Source organism: Staurois parvus, unplaced genomic scaffold, assembly GCF_062004578.1.
Source record: "Staurois parvus isolate SC_StPar_1 unplaced genomic scaffold, SC_StPar_1.0 ptg000011l, whole genome shotgun sequence".
NCBI lineage: Eukaryota > Metazoa > Chordata > Amphibia > Anura > Ranidae > Staurois > Staurois parvus.
In genome coordinates this window covers 28,928,487-28,950,888 of record NW_028317807.1, presented here as the reverse complement: position 1 = coordinate 28,950,888, position 22,402 = coordinate 28,928,487, and the positions used below count along the sequence as shown (strand labels likewise).

Sequence of the window (22,402 nt, the reverse complement as noted above, 5' to 3'; positions counted from 1 at the left end):
GCTGACAGCTGTCCTGCCCTTTAAAAACACACACCTGTTTTGGGTTTACTGGCTTCAAGAAGCACTGTCTGATGTGAACCATGCCTCTCAGAAAAGATCTCTCAGAAGACCTACGATCAAGAATTGTTGACTTGCATGAAGCTGGAAAGGGTTACAAAAGTATCTCCAAAAGCCTTGATGTTCATGTGTCCACGGTAAGACAGACTGTCTACAAATGGAGAAAGTTTAGCACTGTTGCCACTCTCCCTAGGCATGGTCGTCCTGTAAAAATGACTGCAAGAGCACAGCGCAGAATGCTGCATGAGGTAAGGAAGAATCTCAGAGTGTCAGCTAAAGACCTACAGAAATCTCTGGCACATGCTAACATTTTTGTTGACACATCTACAATAAGGAAAACATTAAACAAGAATGGAGTACATGGGAGGACACCACGGAGGAAGCCATTGCTGTCCAAAAAGAATATTGCAGCACGTTTGAAGTTTGCAAAAGAGCACCTGGATGTTCCACAGCACTACTGGCAAAATATACTGTGGACAGATGAAACCAAGATTGAGTTGTTTGGGAAGAACACACAACACTATGTGTGGAGAAATAAAAAGGCACAGCACACCAACATCAAAACCTCATCCCCACTGTAAAACATGGCGGAGGGAGCATCATGGTTTGGGGCTGCTTTGCTGCCTCAGGGCCTGGACGGATTGTTGTCATTGATGGGAAAATGAATTGCAGAGTTTATCAAGACATTTTGCAGGAAAACGTACGACCATCTGTCCGCCAACTGAAGCTCCGCAGAGGATGGGTGATGCAACAGGACAATAACCCAAAGCATACAAGTAATTCAACAAAACAATGGCTGCAACAGCACAGAATACGCCTTCTGGAGTGGCCCAGTCAGAGTCCTGACCTCAACCCGATTGAAATGCTGTGGCATGACCTTAAGAGAGCGATTCACACCAGACATCCCAAGAATATTGCTACACTGGAACAGTTTTGTGAAGAGGAGTGGTCCAAAATTACTCCAGATCGTTGTGCAGGTCTGATCTGCAACTACAGGAAACGTTTGGTTGAGGTTATTGCTGCCAAAGGAGGGTCAACCAGTTATTAAGTCCAAAGGTTCACATACTTTTTCCTCCCTGCACTGTGAATGTTTACATGTTATGTGCAATTAAACCATGGCAACATCTAATGTTTGTGTAGTATTATGTTCAGCAGACTGTGTTCTTCTATTGTTGTGACTTAGATGACGTTCAGAGCACATTTTATGCCCAATTCATGCAAAACTCCATGTAATCCCAAGGGGTTCACATACTTTTTCTTGCAACTGTATTCTTACTATTATAGCCAAATTTACCACCCTAACTCCTCCCACAGTTTTTACACTACATAGACAGTAATATACCGAAACGTGCGGTTTGTTCCCGATTGGTGTGCTATTACTTTGTGGAACGTTTTGCTGAATGGTTCACGAAATATCGGCGTTTTTGTGGTGAGATTGGCCCCATAGGAATGAATGGCGGAATGTTCAAAACTAGAGTGGGAGCTGACAAAAGCTAGAGTGTGAGCTGAAAAATCAGGACATGATTTCTAAACTGCCATCACTCCCTCATTTTCAAGCCCACCTACACAAATCTTATATCAAAACGTTCAGCTATCCCTGCTGCCACTAAAAATGTCCACGGCTAAGCCATAGTCCTGAGAGTTTTCACAATATGACCATTTGTTTGCAACTCACACCGCTCATTGACATTCATTGAAACTCCACTATAGCCACGTCAAATTTGACCACTTCCGTTATCTCACATATATATTATTATTATAGCCAAATTTACCACCCTAACTCCTCCCACAGTTTTTACACTACATAGACAGTAATATACCGAAACGTGCGGATTGTTCCCGATTGGTGTGCTATTACTTTGTGAAACGTTTCGCCAAATGGTTCACGAAATATCGGCGTTTTTATGGTCAAATTTGTCCCATAGGAATGAATAGAGGAATCCTGATAGTTTTCACAATATGACCATTTGTTTGCAACTCATGCCGCCCATTGACATTCATTGAAACTGCACTCTAGCCCCCTCAAATTTGAAGGGAAATTTCTAAACTGGGACTGTGCGTTCATTTTTAATGTTTACTCACGCCACTCCACCCAGTTACTCCGCCCACTCCAGTTGTAGACTACTGGTAGAGGCAAGAACACTTCACACAATTTCCACAGAAATTGTAGCATTTCTAGTTTGTATTTGATATTATAAATAATGATGCCTACATCTGTATGCAAGTCACTGCTGTATAAACTGAAGGACTAATTATTTCTGTTAGCATATTGCACAGCTAAAAATACATTTGCTACCAAGGGAGCACAGCATGCCCTGAATGTAACTGTTTTGGGAAACTGTTAAATTGATGGGTTCAGTTCCGAATGGTGTTCAAATAAATGTTTTGTTTTTAAAGTATATGTAAACCCTGACTTTGTAAAGCAACCCATTTCAATACAATTGTGTATACATAAAAATATTATAAATACCCTTTTCCCCTTTCTTATAAGTGATCACATACCCTCTGTTCTCACTTTCATAAGTAGCTCTGAGAGCTAGGGGGAGGAGAAACAGCAGCATACTAGTCTTCTCAGTGCATTGCTATACAGGGGGAATGTGTCAGCGCCAGCCTTATCATTGGAGGAGAGTAGGTTCAGTTCTCAGCATAGCCAGAAAACAGACCACACTGTGTCCTCCTGCTTAGTGTGGTCAGTTTTTAAGAGGAAAACAGGGAAACTGACATGAACAAGAATACCCTGATACGTTTTCATAAAAGTACATGGTACAGCAGGTACATATCAGGAATATAAAATCTTGGGTTTACTTATTCTATAATACTGAGAACTTGGCTTGGCTGAATGTGATTTATTATGTTATAGAAGCTTCAGTGTTATTTTGCAACATGGTGGATGATTTGAAGATGTAGTGACCTAAAGAATTTATTTTCATGTTGTTTTTCATACCCAGTATAACACAGAGTTAGGACCCTGAAATGCAGTGAACATATCAGTGATTCTGGTTCCAAGTTGCACTGTGTGTACTGCGAACAAACAATCGTTCACTTGCTTGAGTTTAAGGCCGGCTATACATGGGTCGAAATTCGATCAATTTTTCGTCTGAAAATCAGTCCTAAGAATAATCAGCCGATTTTCGCTCTGTTAGTGGGTCAATGGCACCAACTGATTTTCGTAGTTCCTCCCCTTTTCAGTGATAGGGCATGTTGGAAAATTTGTGAAACATGACCGATTTTCGACTCAATGATGGTCAAATCGTAGGATAATTTTTCCGAAAAGAATATGCGCATGAGCTGTGACCTGGAAGGAACAGAAGCTTCACCTGTTATATGGGGTGAACTTCATGACTTCGTCGTCCAATTTTTGAAATCATTGGTGGCACCATCAGAATACCGAGCGAACGACGTTTTCGATTTTCAGATGAAAAATAAGTCGGAATTCGAACCATGTATGGCCTGCATAAGAGTAGACATTGAATTACAAAAATACATTGCATTGGAACCCTACATTCTGAAAAAAAAATGCTATAATATCAATGTGCAGCGCTAATAAAAATGTGTGTTATAATCATTGATGACCAGTGTGATTGTAATAAAGAAAGGAAACATCATAAAAAGGAGATATGAAATTGTGAATACTCCAATGAAGAAACAAAATGGACGGTATAACAAATAACAAATGAAAATATAGAAGTCCTCTGAATATCATAATAGTCCCAAAAATAGTGATGTGATGTAATCAACAAAATGTAGTGACTTCTGTGACTTCCGTACTGCACCTCCCCCTTAATGCACTCATCAAAAGTAAGTAGCAAGCAAGCCTAGAGCGGAATGACTCTAAGGGGTGTTCCTGATTGTTCCTACTGTCAGTGACCCGGTTGAAGGTGGAATCTCTCCAGAAGCCAGCGATACACCAAATGAACAATCAAAAGTTGAGTAGCCAAGTCTCCGTCTCCAGCCCACAGTGAACCAAGAAAATGGGATTCCTCCTAGAGGGCAAGCTCATAGGCCGAGGCCGGAGACAGTATCATATAGTGTAGTATGTTTTATTAAAAAGATAGCAACCACGTGTAGCATAAAATCATCAATGGATAAAAAGCACTTACAAAGATGGCCGCCGGACCATCACGTGGACGCAGTGGCGCGACGTCAGCACGTAGGCATTGGCATAAATGAAAAGACATTATCCCAGGATGAGGCCCGTCTATGCCTAGGGCAGACTGATAGCAATCAGAATGACTGATGGTGTCACTCCAGCTCAGCTTTTTGTGTGTTCTCTAGCTTGGTATGTTAATTTTTGCGGATGCGAAGGTTGGAATTCGATTTGCTGGATCCACTGTGGCAATGTATGAGCTTGTGGATTTTTTCCAGCACATTATAATACATGTTCTCACATAAAAGAAAAGCAATCCTGAATATTATTTAAACTGTTATTTTGAAGGCTAAACAACGGCAGCAGGTTTATGAAGGCGCTCCCTATGGAAAACACAGAGTTTTATAGCCAATCCTGCCAAAATAGTCAGACTTGAATAGTTTAATTATTTTATTTATTTTTGTTTGCACACACTGACAATCACCCTGCCCCATATTACTGAAAAAATAGTTTTGTTGTAATCTGCATTGCAGCCAGGGAGGTTCTTCTGCCTCTTGGGACAGGTTTTCTCTTTTCTCCTCTGTGCAGAACAAAGAGAACTTTTGGCTGTAGTTGGAGCAGGTCCTCTTTTGGAGGCCAACTGCTTATTCCTGTGTCATGATAGTGGTACCCTCTCCCTGACTCCTGATCTGCCATCTTGAGCCAAGATGGACATCATCTTGAAGCTGTATAGGTTGGGCTATATAGGGAGTGTGTGATCAACTTGGCTTTTGCTGACAAAGGTGGAAATTGCTGTAGACACAGGTAATGACATTTGTGATTTGTTTTTGGTTTTTTTTCACCGTATGGACTCCTTTTCCATCTAGTAGGAAGAAGACTTTTTGTGACTCATCTTTACTCCCTGATCAGAAATACAGGATTTAGTAGATGAGTTGTGTCTGCTTTAAATCCTTAACCACCATAAAGCTGAAATAAAAAATTCAAATTGAAGCAAATATTTATTGTAATGTTCTTGGTTTATGCAGAGTTAAATCTCACTGTAACAGGTGTCCTTTCAAACCCCACATCTTCCAGCCACGTGCTTGTGCTGATCATGTACAGTAGGTGGTGCTGTTGCTGCATGTGATTAAGTTTTATTGCAGTTCATTGCAACATAAGTGTGATCAACTCACAACATACAGTATGGGTTGTAATATTGCATTAGAGAATCATGAAATTGTGATAATTGTGTTAAAAATATACTCATGATTTTGGTGTGTGTGTGTAAGTATGTATATGTGTGTGTGTGTGTATATATATATATATATATATATATATATATATATATATGTGTGTGTGTGTGTGTGTGTGTGTATATGTATAATATACACTACACTATATTGCCAAAAGTATTGGGACACCCCTCCAAATCATTGGATTCAGCTGTTCCAATCACCTTCATGGCCACAGGTGTATAAAATCAAACACCTAGGCATGCAGACTGCTTCTACAAACATTTGTGAATGAATGGGTCGCTCTCAGGAGCTCAGTGAATTCAAGCATGGAACCATGGTAGGTTGCCACCTGTTCAATATGTCCATCCGTGAAATTTCCTTGCTACTAAATATTCCACAGTCAACTGTTAGCGGTATTATAGCAAAGAGGAAGCAACTGTGACAGCAACTCAGCCACGAAGTGGTAGGCCACGTAAAATGACAGAGCAGAGTCAGCACATGCTGAAGTGCACAGTGCGCAGAAGACACTGTTTGCAGTTCCAATAGTTAAAGACATCCAAACTTTGTGTGGCCTTCAGATTAGCACAACAGTGTGTAGAGAGCTTCATAGAATGGGTTTCCATGGCCGAGCAGCTGCATCTAAGCCTTACATCACCAAGTGCAATGCAAAGCGTCTAATGCAGTGGTGTAAAGCACGCCGCCACTGGATTCTAGAGGAGTTGAGACATGTTCTCTGGAGTGACGAATCGCGCTTCTCTGTCTGGCAATCCAATGGACATCTCTGGGTTTGGCGGTTGCCAGGAGAATGGTACTTGCCTGACTGCATTGTGCCAAGTGTAAAGTTTGGTGGAGAGGGGACTATGGTGTGGGGTTGTTCTTCAGGGGTTGGGCTTGGCCCCTTAGTTCTAGTGAAGGAAACTCTTAAGGTGTAAGCATACCAAGACATTTTGGACAATTTCATACTCCCAACTTTGTGGGAACAGTTTGGGGATGGCCCCTTCCTGTCCCAACATGACTGTGCACCAGTGCACAAAGCAAGGTCCATAAGGATATGGATGATCAGGTTTGGGGTGGAAGAACTTGACTGGCCTGCACAGAGTCCTGACTTCAACCTTTGGGATGAATTAGAGCGGAGACTGCGAGCCAGGCCTTCTCATCCAACATTAGGGCCTGACCTCACAAATGCACTTCTGGAGGCATGGTCAAACATTCCCATAGACACACTCCTAAACCTTGTGGACAGCCTTCCCAGAAGAGTTGAAGCTGTTATAGCTGCAAAGGGTGGGCCAACTTAATATTGATCCCTACGGACTAATACTGGGATGCCATTAAAGTTCATGTGCGTGTAAAGGCAGGCGGCCCAATATGTTTGGCAATTGTGTGTGTGTATTTTTATTTACTTTATTCTATTAAGTTTTTTCACAAACTATGTCCTGTTCTGTCTGCACAGGTTTTTATCACAAATGGATGGATGACCGATGTAGTAATTGTTGTTGCTAACACAAACCGTGAGGCTCGTACCCCTGCTCATGGCATCAGCCTCTTCCTTGTGGACGCTGGCACTAAAGGCTTTGATAAAGGAAAGAAACTAGAAAAAATTGGTTTGAAGGCACAGGTAAAATAATTTCTTTGAAAGGTTCAAACTAATCTTTGTATATGATGAGAAAATAAATTGTGAGAGAATTGTGACACAGAGGACATGTACTTGGAGCAAATAAGCAGCCATGTTTTCCATTTCAGGTCTCCATAGAAGAGCAAAAGTAAATGTATATGAGCTCTGGTGACGTGACAAATATTTGGACCTTTTCTGCTCTGTACAATATGTAGGAATACGCTTTTCCTCACACTTGCTGCTTAGGAGGGACTCTTATGGCTCTCTTTAGTGGTATAGGACCAGGGATCTAAAAAGACCTCAGGCTTATGGCTAACTTTGGTAAACTTTATTACCCTCACTGTCAAAAATCTGCCCATTTTTCTAAATGCAAGGTGTTTTTTCTGTTTTTTTGTTTGTTTTTTTTAAAGCTCAAGGGAAACCCAGATAACTGGACCTTGATCAGAGTCTGAAATGTTGTCAATTTTTGCTGAGAGGTAATTTCTGTATGGGTTGATATACACCTTTGTTGGTTCTTAAACAAAAATTAAAAGTGGGTCCCCCCCCCCCCCCTTCTGGAAACTACAACAGAATATAGTGACATAGAGGATGGCAAGAGGAACCACAGAGCGTAGTTTATAGTCCAAACCAGGAAGCCTAGTTGGCAACTCTGGATTTCGCCATCAATACAATGGAGGAGTGAACATAGCCACCCTAGGACAGGAAATGTGTTATTCATAGTACAAACAGGTAAAAAATAAAGGGAATAATGCAGCCACCACATTTAAGCACTGGCAAGCTACAATAAATACATTTTTTTGCTTTTGTGTTTTGACCTCATGCACACTGGTTGTTAGCCAAGCTTCTCTAAATGCATTTTCAGTAAGAGAAAAGCAGCCAAGAAATGCACCTAAAGAGCTTAGGCGTCGAGTGCTTGGGCATTCATTTGTTCTATTGGCCAGAATATTGATTTATTCTGGTCGTTGAAATGAGTGAACACTCAAGCACTAAGTGCTTCAAGTGTGTTCTCTGTTCAAATGCTCCTCTTTACTACCTAAAGAGATGAGTTTTCGTTTATGGAAAACTGTTTATTCTTTTTTAAATTACCTTTATTTTCAGGACACAGCAGAATTGCACTTTGACGATGTCAGGCTTCCCGCTGATGCCTTATTGGGAGAAGAAAATAAAGGTTTCTACTACTTAATGGCAGAGCTTCCCCAGGTGTGTCTATACAATAAGTTTAAATATAAAAAAATCCTCCTGCGCTGATAAGGAAGTATGCCCTAATGAATAGCTGCTAACACTCTAAGCTGATACCAAACCAGTGTAACAATGTTGAAAAATTAGTGTAGCGCTTCAAACTATAAATGAATATATAAAACAATAATGTGCAAAATTAACTAAATATCTCAGTCACTATTGTGACTAGTGAAAGTGATGAGAATAAATAAACATATATCTCCGTGACAAATAATTATTGTGCTAGGGTCACCTAAGTGACCTAAACAAGTGACAAACACAGAAATAAATCAAACACCAAATAAATGGGGAGAAAACGTGATAGTGCCACTTCAAATCTCATAGAAAAACATTCTAAACACTCTAATAGTCCAAAAAATGTATAAATAAGTGTTTCATGTAAACATGCAATGTGCAATTCGTGATTGATTCATGAAAGTGCCAGCACACTTTTTCCACTCCAGCTGCAGTGCCTCCTCACCTCCTTTCTGCAACCCCAAAGGGCCAAAAAGCCTTCAGGATCACCTTGGATCCTTCACAGTACCAGCTAATAACTCTCCTCCGTCAGTATCTCTCCAGTAAGCCTTCAGGATCACCTTAGATCCTCTGATATTGATCCACGTCCAGTACCTCTCCAATGCAACCTCCAGGACCTTCTGTATAGGTACTCTGCAGAATATGTTACTCACCAAGCCATCTTTGTTGTGTGTTCTGTCCTGCCTACGCTTCCGTCACAACCATATTACTAGAATTTATTTCCACAATGAGGAGAATGTTCCGGCCCCGGAAGTGGGGGAATGTTCTGCCCCTGAAGGGGTTAATCTGGGTTCTCACACTATATATGTGTATCATCATCTGCTCCTCTGCTGCCACTTCCACCAATGTCTCCTCGCCGCTCTGAACCCAGATTAACCCCTTCAGGGGCAGAACATTCCCCCACTTCCGGGTCCGGAACATTCTCCTAATTGTGGAAATAAATTCTAGTAATATGGTTGTGACGGAAGCGTAGGCAGGACAGAACACACAACAAAGATGGCTTGGTGAGTAACATATTCTGCAGAGTACCTATACAGAGGGTCCTGGAGGTTGCATTGGAGAGGTACTGGAGGTGGATCAATATCCGAGGATCTAAGGTGATTCTGAAGGCATACTGGAGAGATACTGACGGAGGAGAGTTATTAGCTGGTACTGTGAAGGATCCAAGGTGATCCTGAAGGCATTTTGGCCCTTTGGGGTCGCAGAAAGGAGGTGAGGAGGCACTGCAGCTGGAGTGGAAAAAGTGTGCTGGCACTTTCATGAATCAATCATGAATTGCACGTTGCAGTTTATATGAAACACTTATTTTTACATTTTTTGGACCATTAGAGTGTTTGGAATTTTTTTCTATGAGATTTGAAGTGGCATTATCACGTTTTCTCACCATTTATTTAGTGTTTGATTTATTTCTGTGTTTGTTACTTGTTTAGGTCACTTAGGTGACCCTAGCACAATAATTATTTGTCACGGAGATATATGTTTATTTATTCTCATCACTTTCACTAGTCACAAAAGTTTTATATATTCATTTATAGTTTGAAGCGCTACACTAATTTTTTAACATCTATACAAAAAGTGTTTTTAGCGGCAAACAATATTCCTGAAGGTGTTTAGGGCTTAAAATGTAGAAAATGTATGATGAGGGGTTTGATATATTTAATATTTTAGATCGCTTTTTATAGCATATGAATTTTATGTGTGTGGTGATTACACTTTTTCAGTGGCAGCTGCTCTTCCATAAATTGATTAGTTTGTGTCTTCTGTTTGTTTCACTAATAATGGCATTGGGTACTTTCCAGACTTTATATCGGGATGATACCTGCAGCTACAGGCATCATCCCAGTATTATTATTTTCAGCATCCGATGGTCTTTCTTGTAGAAGTATAGCCACTCGATCACTTCTGCAGGCTGTGGAAGGGTGCCCCCCAACGGTAGAGGTGGGTAGGGTCAGATTGTAGGCGTTTGCAATGAAAAAAGTGCTCTGTTGTCTGAGATCATTCGGAGCAAAAAATGCTCTGGCTTCAGTCATCAATGGGAGTAATCTTGCCCTGGTGCCAGTAGCCAGAGTAAATATTACCCCAGCATCGATGGTCAGTGGAAGTAAAAAATGCCCTGGCACTGGTGGTCTGTGAGAGTAAAACATGCCTTGGCACTAGTGGTCAGAGGGAGTAAAAAATGTCTGCGTTGTTGGTCAATAGGAGTAAATCTTGCCCTGGCTCCATTGGTCAGAGGGAGTGAAAAGTACCCTGACATTGGTGGTCAGTAGGAGTACAACCTGCCCTGGTGTCAGTGGTGGTCAAAGAGAGAATGAAAAATATGCTCCAGTGCTGGTGGTCAGTGGGAGTAAAATATTCCCTGGTGCTGGTGGACACAGGGAGTGGAAAAATGCCCTGGCACCAGTAGGAGTAAAATTTGTCCTGGTGCTGGTCAACACAGGGAGTAAAATATTCAGTTTTCTCAGTTATCGGTGGGACTGAAAAATATCCTAATATCAATGGAAGTAAAATAAATTTAAAAATACCCCATCATCGTTGTGAGTCTTAATTAATGACCCTGCATTAGCTGGATTAATAATTTAATTTGTATTGTAGGAGTACACAAATAACTCTATTGCCAAAAGTATTGGGACACCTGATTTTACATGCGCATTAACTTTAATGGCATCCCAGTCTTAGTCCGTAGAGTTCAATATTGAGTTGGCCCCCCTTTGCAGCTATAACAGCTTCACCTCTTCTGGGAAGGCTGTCCACAAGGTTTAGGAGTGTGTCTATGGGAAGGTTTGACCATTCTTCCAGAAGCACATTTGTGAGGTCAGGCCCTAATGTTGAATGAGAAGTCCAGTGGGGTGTGTTTTACACCACTGAATCCGACACTTTTGCATTGCACTTATTGATGTAAGGCTTGGATGCAGCTGCTCAGCCATGGAAACCCATTCCATGAAGCTCTCTACTGTTGTGCTAATCTGAAGGCTACACGAAGTTTGGAGGTCTTTAGCTATTGACTCTACCACTTTGTGGCTGAGTTGCTGTTGTTCCCACTTGCTTCCACTTTGTTATAATACCACTAACAGTTGACCGTGGAATATTTAGTATCAAGAAAATTTTACAGATGGATTTATTGCACAGGTGGCAACCTATCACGGTACCACGCTTGAATTCACTGAGCTCCTGAGAGCGACCCATTCTTTCACAAATGTTTGTAGAAGCAGTCTGCACGCCTAGGTGCTTGATTTTTTTACACCTGTGGCCATGGAGGTGATTGGAACACCTGAATCCAATGATTTGGTGGGGTGTCCCAATACTTTTGGCAATATAGTGTAAATCATAATCTGACCTTACAACACAACTACATATTATGTGCGGTACAAATTGTTGCTTATTGCAAACAGATATACTTGGTCACAACAGGTAATGTATCTATGTTGACCCATTGTTTTGGATTGGAAATTTTGAGCTTGTTCCTTTTTTTGCTGGTTGAGCAGAAATGTCAGCAGTGCACATTACGGTTAATGCAAGTTCATTCAATGGAGAGTGGTAATGTATGTGCATGATGAATAAAAAAATGATCCGATGCATAAACTGATGTTTTCTTTTGACCTTTTCAAAGAAGGGCATGATCGATACTATATAAAGCATCAGAAACCATCATGTGCTTTATATACAAATAAAATTAAATGCCTCACTGAATGCTGGGTGGAGTTCCATGATTTTCCTGAAAGGTATCAGCATATATTGATTGGACACCAGAATTTAATACCAGCCATTTAGACTGACAACAGTTGTGTGTACCTCTGTCAATAACTATGGTTATGCTATTAATGAATTTGAATTTCAAGATGCAAATTCTCTAATAACACTGATGACTTGTCTATAATTTGTAGGAGCGGTTATTGATTGCAGATATGGCTATTGCTAGCTGTGAGTTCATGTTTGAGGAAACACGGAACTATGTCAGGCAAAGGAAGGCATTTGGAAAGACTGTGGCACACTTACAGGTATTTACTTTGTTGTTCACACTTATAAATATTGTTAATCAATAAGAAAATTGTGAAGTATGTTGACTTTAAGAGCATTTGGTCATGCTGATCATATGATACGGTATTCATGAGTGCTGACCACCTTCATATTACTTGAGCCATTCTCTATAATATGTAGGTGCCCCCACTTCCTACATCCATATCACAATGATGGTGGCAACCTTGATATCTTATTTACATTAGTCAATGGACTGGCACCTTGTAAGACCTCTGAGAGGAAAGAAGTGCAAATTGTATATTTTTTAACAGATTAAAGTGTATGTCTAGGCAAAACGTTTCTTTTTTTTTTTTTTGCTTTTGATAAAGTGTGGAAAACAGTATTGCTGCTTGTGGGGAGATTAACCCCTTTGTACTGGTGAATATTGTCAAAAAGAAAGGAAGGAGAGATCAAACATTTTACAGCTGTCACCAAAATAAGAGGTAAGGGGACACTTCTAAGTCTGATAACTTTTCTGGGGACAGCTGTCTAAGGGGAAAATTTCCTTCACTTTGGGGGATTTCCTCTATCTTCTTGTTGCGTATCTCTTGGTCAAGAAGTGAAGTTAAATTTCCTTAATGGGAAAGAGACCGCAAAAAAAAATAAACTGGAATGGATTTCAATCCTTCTAAACCTTATCCAAAAAAAAAAAGTTGTGACTTTACATACGCTTTAACGCTTTAAGAGGATTGGTATACCTATTTACAGGTAAAATTATGGACATATAATACATGACATAGCACATATTGTAAACAGTTGTTTGAGTTAGTAAAACTGCTTTTTTAAGCATTTCATTATATAATTTAGCAGGCCTATAGTGGTCATCTATATTGTATCTTACCAAATATTTTATTACCATCCAGTATTTGAATATTTACTGTCCAGTTCTAGCTAGTTTAAAGGATAAGTTAATTTTTTAGTAAAAATTAATAAATGCAGGTAAAAAAAATGTGCATTTATTATTTTTGTCTGCAGGAGCCTGTAAAGCATTGCACCAGTGATCAGCAGATCGCTGGTGCCTTGCAGGTTTCCTGCCAATCTTTCAGTACATGCTGACAGGATGAATGAACTACCACTGCTCTCCACAGCGCCATCGTAGCTCATTGAGGACTACAAGCTGACCGCCGCTAAGGCTGTTGGGACTTGTAGTCTCTCACTCTAAAGACTGTGAATGAGTGATGCGGACGGAGCCCCGCATGGCCGCATTTTTTTTAAATTTGACAGCTAGTGAGGAGGGAGAAAATCCCTCGCTAGCTGTCGGAGCGTGGGCCGGTCTGATTGTAACATGTTACACCCTGACTATGTGTGTAATATGTTATAAAAGGTGAACTTATTCTTTAATGTAACTGGCTTATACCTGGTACACACTTACGTTTTTTGGAGGTTTTTTTCCGCATTCAACCCCTTGCCAAAACACAGGTCAGCACACAGCCGATAGCCGATTGCCGATCAAATGCCAATTGGATGCTTGTTTTCCAGCATACCCGTTCGACAAAAGCTGGTTGTGAGATTTGCTTCTGTCGGACAGGGAGTTTTGCACATAGGCAGAAAGTCAGACGGTTTCTACGGTACCAGCTGATTTTGGATTATATTCTGCCCATGTGTACCCGGCAGGTTTGTTTTCACAGCTTTCTAACCAGTTCTCGCCAGCCTATTGTGAAGTGATGGCCAGTGGGTGCGTACCTATCCGGGGTGGATGTCATATGACGTTCTTCCACTCATGCGCCTCCTGTGCTCTCTAGCTGCCTCGCTGTGTCTCAGTCTGTCACCCCCCCGTGTCCGCTCATTGGTGTGGTCTCACTCATTCACATTCAACACACTTTAAAGGAAAAAAAAATACATACGGCACTTTTGGCCTATTGGCCTTCATTTTCCTATTCAAGTCATTTGTGGGTGATCTTTCAATGCACATCTAAAATGCCTGCTTGGTAAAGCATATTTAGCAATTACATATGGTGTGATTGTAGGAAAAGTGAGAAGAATCCGTGAATTATTTATGCAGCATTATTATCGTACTGCCAGCTTTTCTAAAATGAAACCGTTTCAATATTTTATGAATTTACAATAGCAAGGAAATGAATTTGTTCACTGAATACTTTCCATATCTTGTCTCTTAAGACTGTGCAGCACAAGCTGGCGGAGATGAAAACGCAGATCTGTGTGGGTCGCACCTTCTTAGACAGCTGTCTCCAGCTTCATACGGAAAAACGCCTGGACTCTGCCACTGCTTCCATGGCAAAATACTGGTATGCATGAGAAAATGAGAGGCCTTGCTGTGTAACAGGAACAAATACATAGCCCTGTTTTCCATCTATGACAATTGTTGTATTTGTACTGTGGCACGTAGAGGGACGGCCTATAGATTGGCTTGCTGATGCAAACTTTAGATTGGCGTGTTTTGTGGAATTGATTTCCCAGCATTGCTGAGTAATGTAAAACCAGTTAAAAGGGTTAAACTGGTTGATCATGATCCTGGTCTCCATGGTGCTGTCCTTTTCAGTTCTTTCACAAACTTGGCACTTGTTCTCACTTGATCTTTAACAGCATTGTCTGGCTAAGTAAAAGTGGGCATAAAATTCCCCTCTTTACAGGCACATAAAATACAGGTCTGTTTTATCACTGAGCTATGCGAGCTGACAAATTGATCTACATACTCTTTCCTGGCTGCATTCTCCAATTTTATGATAGACTTTTTGTAGACTTCTCATCAATGGCCTCCAAAATGCTTTTTAGTTTCTTGCGTAAAGATTGCGCACAGACTGACCATCTGTTGTCTCATCAAGTGTTTTCCGCCAACCTGTATCTGTTTAGCTGTTGAAATACAGATTCCAACAGTCTGACTGTTAAGTGTTGCCAAGTACTCCACTATGCAATATATAATATTGTGTGTGTTTGTGTATATATACAGTCAGGTCCATAAATATTGGGACATCGACACAATTCTAACATTTTTGGCTCTATACACCACCACAATGGATTTGAAAAGAAACGAACAAGATGTGCTTTAACTGCAGACTGTCAGCTTTAATTTGAGGGTATTTGCATCCAAATCAGGTGAATGGTGTAGGAATTACAACAGTTTGCATATGTGCCTCCCACTTGTTAAGGGACCAAAAGTAATGGGACAGAATAATAATCATAAATAAAACTTTCACTTTTTAATACTTGTTGCAAATCCTTTGCAGTCAATTACAGCCTGAAGTCTGGAACGCATAGACATCACCAGACGCTGGGTTTCATCCCTGGTGATGCTCCGCCAGGCCTCTACTGCAACTGTCTCAGTTCCTGCTTGTTCTTGGGGCATTTTTTCTTCAGTTTTGTCTTCAGCAAGTGAAATGCATGCTCAAAGGGATTCAGGTCAGGTGATTGACTTGGCCATTGCATAACATTCCACTTCTTTCCCTTAAAAAACTCTTTAGTTGGTTTTGCAGTATGCTTTGGGTCATTGTCCATCTGCACTGTGCAATGAGTTGTGAAGCATTTGGCTGAATATGAGCAGATAATATTGCCTGAAACACTTCAGAATTCATCCTGCTGCTTTTTCCAGCAGTCACATCATCAATAAATACAACAGAAACAGTTCCATTGGCAGCCATAAATGCCCACACCATGACACTACCACCACCATGCTTCACTGATGAGGTGGTATGCTTAGGATCATGAGCAGTTCCTTTCCTTCTCCATACTCTTCTCTTCCCATCGCTCTGGTACAAGTCGATCTTGGTCTCATCTGTCCATAGGATGTTGTTCCAGAACTGTGAAGGCTTTTTTAGATGTCGTCTGGCAAACTAATCTGGCCGCCAATGGTTTACATCTTGTGGTGAACCCTCTGTATTGACTCTGGTGAAGTCTTCTCTTGATTGTTGACTTTGACACACATACACCTACCTCCTGGAGAGTGTTCTTGATCTGGCCAACTGTTGTGAAGGGTGTTTTCTTCACCAGGGAAAGAATTCTTCCGTCATCCACCACAGTTGTTTTCCGTGGTCTTCCGGATCTTTTGGTGTTGCTGAGCTCACCGGTGCGTTCCTTCTTTTTAAGAATGTTCCAAACAGTTGCTTTGGCCACGCCTAATGTTTTTGCTATCTCTCTGATGGGTTTGTTTTGTTTTTTCAGCCTAATGATGGCTTGCTTCACTGATAGTGACAGTTCTTTGGATCTCATCTTGAGAGTTGACAGCAACAGATTCCAAATGCAAATAGCACACTTGAAATGAACTCTGGACCTTTTATCTGCTCATTGTAATTGGGATAATGAGGGAATAACACACACCTGGCCATGGAACAGCTGAGAAGCCAATTGTCCCATTACTTTTGGTCCCTTAATAAGTGGGAGGCACATATGCAAACTGTTGTAATTCCTACACCGTTCACCTGATTTGGATGTAAATACCCTCAAATTAAAGCTGACAGTCTGCAGTTAAAGCACATCTTGTTCGTTTCATTTCAAATCCATTGTGGTGGTGTATAGAGCCAAACATGTTAGAATTGTGTTGATGTCCCAATATTTATGGACCTAACTGTATGTGTACACACACGCACACGCACACACACACACTTTTTAATCAGAGTATAGCATCAAGTCAGTGAAACTCCTGGGTTATTGATCTGGTCAGTTCAGTAGCAGAGGGGGTTGTTAATCAGTTTCAGCTGCTTTGGTGTTAATGAAATTAACAGGTGCACCAGATGGGCAACAATGAGACAATCCCCAAAACAGGAATGTTTTTACAGGTGGAGGCCACTGAAATTTCCCTGCTCATCTTTTCTGACTGTTTTTCACTAGTTTTTCATTTGGCTAGGGTCAGTGTCACTACTGGTAGCATGAGGCAATACCTGGCCCCTATAGAAGTTGCAAAGGCAATCCATCTTCTCCAGAATGGCAGATCAATACGTGTCATTGCCAGAAGGTCTCAAGTGCATGGAGGAGATTCCAGAAGAAAGGCAGTTACTCTAGGAGAGCTGGACGGGGCCGTAGAAGGTCCTTAACCCATCAGCAGGACCTGTATCGGCTCCTTTGTGCAAGGAGGAACAGGATGAGCATTGCCAGAGCCCTACAAAATGACCTCCAGCAGGCCACTGGTGTGAATGTTTGGTCAGAGACAATCAGAAACAGACTTCATAAGTGTGGTCTGAAGACCCGACGTCCTTTAGTGGGCCCTGTGCTTACTGTCCGGCACCATAGTGCTCAATTGGCATTTGCCATTGAACACCAGAATTGGCAGGACCACCACTGGTGCCCTGTGATATTCGCAGATGAGAGCGGGTTCATCCTGAGCACATTATGCTGCCTGTAACATCGTTCCGCATGAAAGTTTTGGTGGTGGGTCAGTGATGGTTTGGGGAGGGATATTTATGGAGAGACACACAGACCTCTACAGGCTAGACAATGGTACCCTGACTACCATTAGGTATCAGGATGAATTCCTTGGACCCATTGTCAGACACCATGCTGGTGCAGTGGGTCCTGGGTTCCTCCTGGTGCACAACAATGCCTGGCCTCAAAAGGCGAGAGTCTGCAGGCAGTTCCTGGAGGATGACAGAATTGATACTGTAGAATGGCCCCCACGCTCGCCTGACCTAAATCCATAAGAATTCTTCTGGGATATCATGTTTCGGTCCATCTGACGCCGTGAGGTTGCACCTTAGACTGCCCAGGAGCTCAGTGATGCCCTGGTCCAGATCTGGGAGTAAATACCCCAGGACACCATCTGTCATCTCATTAGGAGCATGCCCCGACATTGTCAGGAATGCATACAAGCATGTGGGGGCATACAAACTACTGAGTACCATTTTGAGTTGCTGCAATGAAATTTCAGCAAAATGGACTAGCCTGCTGCATCATTTTTTCACTTTGATTTTTGGGGTATCCTTGAATTCAGTCCTCTTTAGGTTGATAATTTTCATTTCCATCAAAGGATGAGGTATCCTTATGCTCCTAACACATTACCCAGTCCATATCAGTATAGATATCCAGCATGATATTTTCCTCCATTGAGATCTGATGTGTTTTCAAAGTGTTCCTTTAATTTTTTTGAGCAGTGTATTTGATGGTGAAAATCTTCTCTTGCAGGGCATCTGACCTCCAAAACAGCATAGCCAATCAAGGTGTTCAGCTCCATGGAGGCTGGGGCTACATGTGGGAATACCCCATTGCAAAGTAAGTTTTTTTTTTTTTTTTTCACTGAGCAATAGTTGTAGAATGTTTGAATGAGTGTTTATTTTATTTATAAATGATAAAGAGACCCTGTTGCTTGCTCCTGAACTTGTTTGCTGCAATAACACTAAAGGAAGGGGAAGACTCCTCACTTTTCCCAGCAGGCACTTAATTTTAATAAATATTCACAGTTGTCAATAGCTGCAGCCATTGTTGCTTCCCAGTACTTCCATGTGTGCTGTAATCTTAATACCCTGATGTGTGTTGTGATTCTTCCCATCAGCCCCTATGTTGCAGCTTTGTCCTGCAATTACCGTAGGTAGAGATCAGTGAAAGGAACACACCATAGGGGACACTCAATCCGACACATCAAGAAGTGTCAAATGGCGGAAGTGGCAATAGCTGCTGAAGCATACAGTTACCACCTGCTAGACTGGCAGGGTTCTTGGATTTGGTGGCGACATTAGTTTTTTCCTTATTCAAGTTAACAACTTTTCAGCAGGTACAGAAAATACCTGTTGATCTAGAAATGCTGTAGCCTTGTCCCTTCCTATGATCTCAATTGAAAGCATAAAACTCTGTTACATTATTTGTGTAAACTACCAATCTCGTCATCTCTATGAAATGGAGATTAAGTTCTAATCTTTCCCTGCTCTGAAGTAACAAAATTGGAGTGCCACCTTAATCATTTAATATGAGTAGGCATGTATTTAAATAATTTTGAACAATGTTGAAGCTTCCATACATCTGCTAAATAATGGACAAAAGAAAAGGTGACTTCCCCATTGAGCTAACATTCTGCACTGGAGTATCCTGTATGTTTGCAGCTGTAGAATACATGTAGGACACCGTCTGTGTATATAGAAAAACCTGGGACTACACCTACTGACTCCCAGCCTTTGTAGTTCATTCTGAGATATGAGAATCAGGTTTGTGGTTCTTGGCTTAAATCTACTGCGTGCAAATGTTGCTTACTATACTTTTCTAAGGCGCCTTTCACACAGGTGGACTGATTGGGTTTGATGTTTATTCCCACTTATGCCGGGATAATTTCCACTCCTGCTGGCCAAAGTCCAGCCCCCCTAAAGTCTGAAGGACAAACAAATGACCCTTTTGTTTAAAAAGTTTGGAGACCCCTGCATTAGACGAATGGGGATTACATCCAACCTCCCCTTAGAGAACAGCAGGCTGTGTCCATGCCCGCTCTGCACAAGCCGAGCAGCCACGACCTGTCATCCACCTGCTGAGCAGGCAGATCTGCTTGACGAAGTCCTCCCCATGTGAAAGGGGCCTATGAGAGAATCTCTAATTATTTGAAGTTGCTTGGCAATAATAGGATGTTCACTTGCATTCTTTCTTTTGCAGAGCCTATGTGGATTCTCGAGTACAGCCAATCTACGGTGGCACCAATGAGATTATGAAGGAACTTATTGCAAGAGATATTGTAAAGGACAAATGAGCTTTCTTTGTAGACCACACCCAGTGCCTGTAATATGAATGTTTTGTCCAGTTGCTAACTTTTTGATACTGACTGATTTGAGAAATCATTACCTGTGTATAAGGCCTCATTCACAGAGGTGTATTTAGGTGTACATCTGTGTGAGGGCCATTTGTGATTAATGCATGTGGCCTTGGGGACCTGCGAATGCCTCCGTTCAGTCTACTTCATGTTATTTTGATTGTAATATTTGTCCAGTTTGGGACTTTTTGGTTGTTGATTATAAGTGAGAGCGACCTCAGGGACATTATAAGAATAAAGGAAAAACTTTTTTTTTTTTAGCTTTGGATAAAGTGAAGATGAATTAGAATGTCCGTTCTTTTTTGCTGTCTATACATCCGTTAAGGAGATTTCACTTCTCTCTTTGTTCTGTTTACCATTATCGTCAAAAGTGAAATTAAAAGAAAATTTTAGGCTGTCCCAGAACAGTAATAGAGGGGAAATCTTCCAATACCAACTCTAGTTCTGGTGACCTGGGAGTCCCAATGGATTTCCTTCATTTGTAGGGATTCCCTATCACTTCCTGTTTTGGCTATGGGACAGAAACGGAAGGTAAATCTCTCCAATGGGACACAGATGACAAAAAAAAACTGAGGGATTCTATTCCCTTGCTCTGCCCAATATAAAAAAAAAAAAAAAAAAAGTTTTGCCTATAGTTCTCCTTTAAGATTGGCTAACCACAGCCCCATCTTTTGCCATGATCTGTTTATCTTACTACCATTGTTAATCTTGTGGGGCTTTATTGGTTTAAGTGTCTAACTGATGTCCAGACTGTATGTTTTTCGTATTTTAGGACATTTTTATGGCAATGGGTGAAGGTTAATTATTGTTTTGTTGAATTTATATTTTGTCTAAACTAAGTTAATTTTGCCAATAAAGTTAGATCACATGTGCCCTTATTGGTTACCACTTCAGGTAGGTCCTTTAGACCTTTCTGTAGGGTTGATTGTTGGTTACTGGACCATACTCAAAGTGATGAGTTGGTCAACGTTTAATAAATTAAATGTATCATCTATCCCATGTTTTTTTATTTCATTCTTTTGTACTGAGGGGCAAGTTTTGCCTGAACGAGGTGCATAGGCGTTCCATGCATCTGCGTGCAAGCAGTCCAATTCATGTCAATTAGGGTGCAGCGGCCACACGGTCACAGCCGCTGCTCCCAATTAGACAGCAGTGTGGCTGTGAGTGCATGTTCTTAAATGCAGCCAACGTATGTTCAGGAATATGCACCCACATGGATGTCAGATTGGGAGCAGAGGCTGTGTCCATGTGGCCATTGCATCCCAATGGACATTAATGAAACTGCCTGCACCCGGGTGCACGGGACACCTTTGCATCTCTTCTGCATTAAAAATCCTGCCTGCCCATTTTTAATATAGGCCTAAAATTCCACTTTAAATGAAGTAATTTTAAATAAAAAGATAAAATGTGTGTGGTGGTGTGTGGGGTTTTTTTTTTTGTTTTCTCTTTTTGTTTGTTTTTTTTTTAAATTGGTACTAGAGCCCTAAAGAAGAATGAAAGGCAAAACATTTTCCCCTTTTGGATACAGTAATTGAGGGTTATAACCCTTCTAATCTTCTTTTGTTGCCATCTGTGGCCCATTGGGAAGATTTTCTTTTCACTTCCTGTGTACTATAGCCAAAACAGGAAGTGAAAGGAAATCCCTCCAAAGTGAAGGAATCCACTGAACTAGTATCCCTATTGGAAGATTTCCCTTCTATTCCTGTTCTAAGGAAAACCCAAAACTTTGCTTTTTTTCTTTTTTCTTTTCAGTACGCAGGACTAATAGAGAGGGCGAATTTCCCTAATGGGGGCACACTGAGCAATAAAAACTAAAAGGGGTTTTAACTGCTCTCCACTCTATCCAAAACTAAAAGAAAATGTTTTGCCTTTAGCCATTCTTTAAAAACTTTTAGTGTAAGTATTCATGAATCTTTCCAACCCCCTGGGTGCAGCCTGCCTGGTACTTCACTCTCTGTTCCAGTGTTCTTCACTTTGGGTCCTTGCCTTGTACCACACAGCCTTTGCAACAAAAACATTCTGATTGGGCCCTCTCAGTACCATGCATGCACACCCTGGCCTTTTTCAATCTTACAGTTAAGCCATACTCCGCTGGATTGCTGGAGGCCAAAAAGGGTATAGCTTGTGTTTAGGAATGAACAGGGCCACAATGCACTTTCTATACAATAGGAGAAGAACTCTGTGGGGACAGTTTGGCTGCAAAGGCTGTGCGGCAGCAGGCATTGCTACAGAGTTAATGTTGAACCGGAGGAAAGGTATATATTTAGCAAACAAGATGCACATAGGCATACTTTTTCTGCCCAAAAAAACTTCAACAAAGTGCAATGTACTTCTGGCTAGAAGACACTCCAGTTCACTACACGAGCATCTTCTCGCAGGATTTGGTCTGCTCTGTATCCCCTAGGACAAGGAGCATGTCATCACCTCTGTCTAGGCACAGAAGGCAAAAGACAGGGATAAGGTAATCATAAAATCTAACTTATTTTACTTTT

General features: G+C 41.2%; 1 protein-coding gene across 1 annotated transcript in view; it reads left to right on the top strand.

Annotated features, from left to right (window-relative positions):
• ACADL (acyl-CoA dehydrogenase long chain) overlaps positions 1-21,320 on the top strand; it is a 50,507-nt gene extending 29,187 nt beyond the window's left edge. The window contains exons 6-11 of the mRNA XM_089672187.1: positions 6,809-6,973; positions 8,069-8,170; positions 12,106-12,219; positions 14,357-14,484; positions 18,308-18,394; positions 19,757-21,320. Of these exons, the coding sequence (XP_089528313.1) occupies positions 6,809-6,973; positions 8,069-8,170; positions 12,106-12,219; positions 14,357-14,484; positions 18,308-18,394; positions 19,757-19,850 (690 nt within the window). The 3' untranslated portion in view covers positions 19,851-21,320. The remainder of the gene's footprint in view (positions 1-6,808; positions 6,974-8,068; positions 8,171-12,105; positions 12,220-14,356; positions 14,485-18,307; positions 18,395-19,756) is intronic.
• Positions 21,321-22,402: the final 1,082 nt, after the last annotated feature.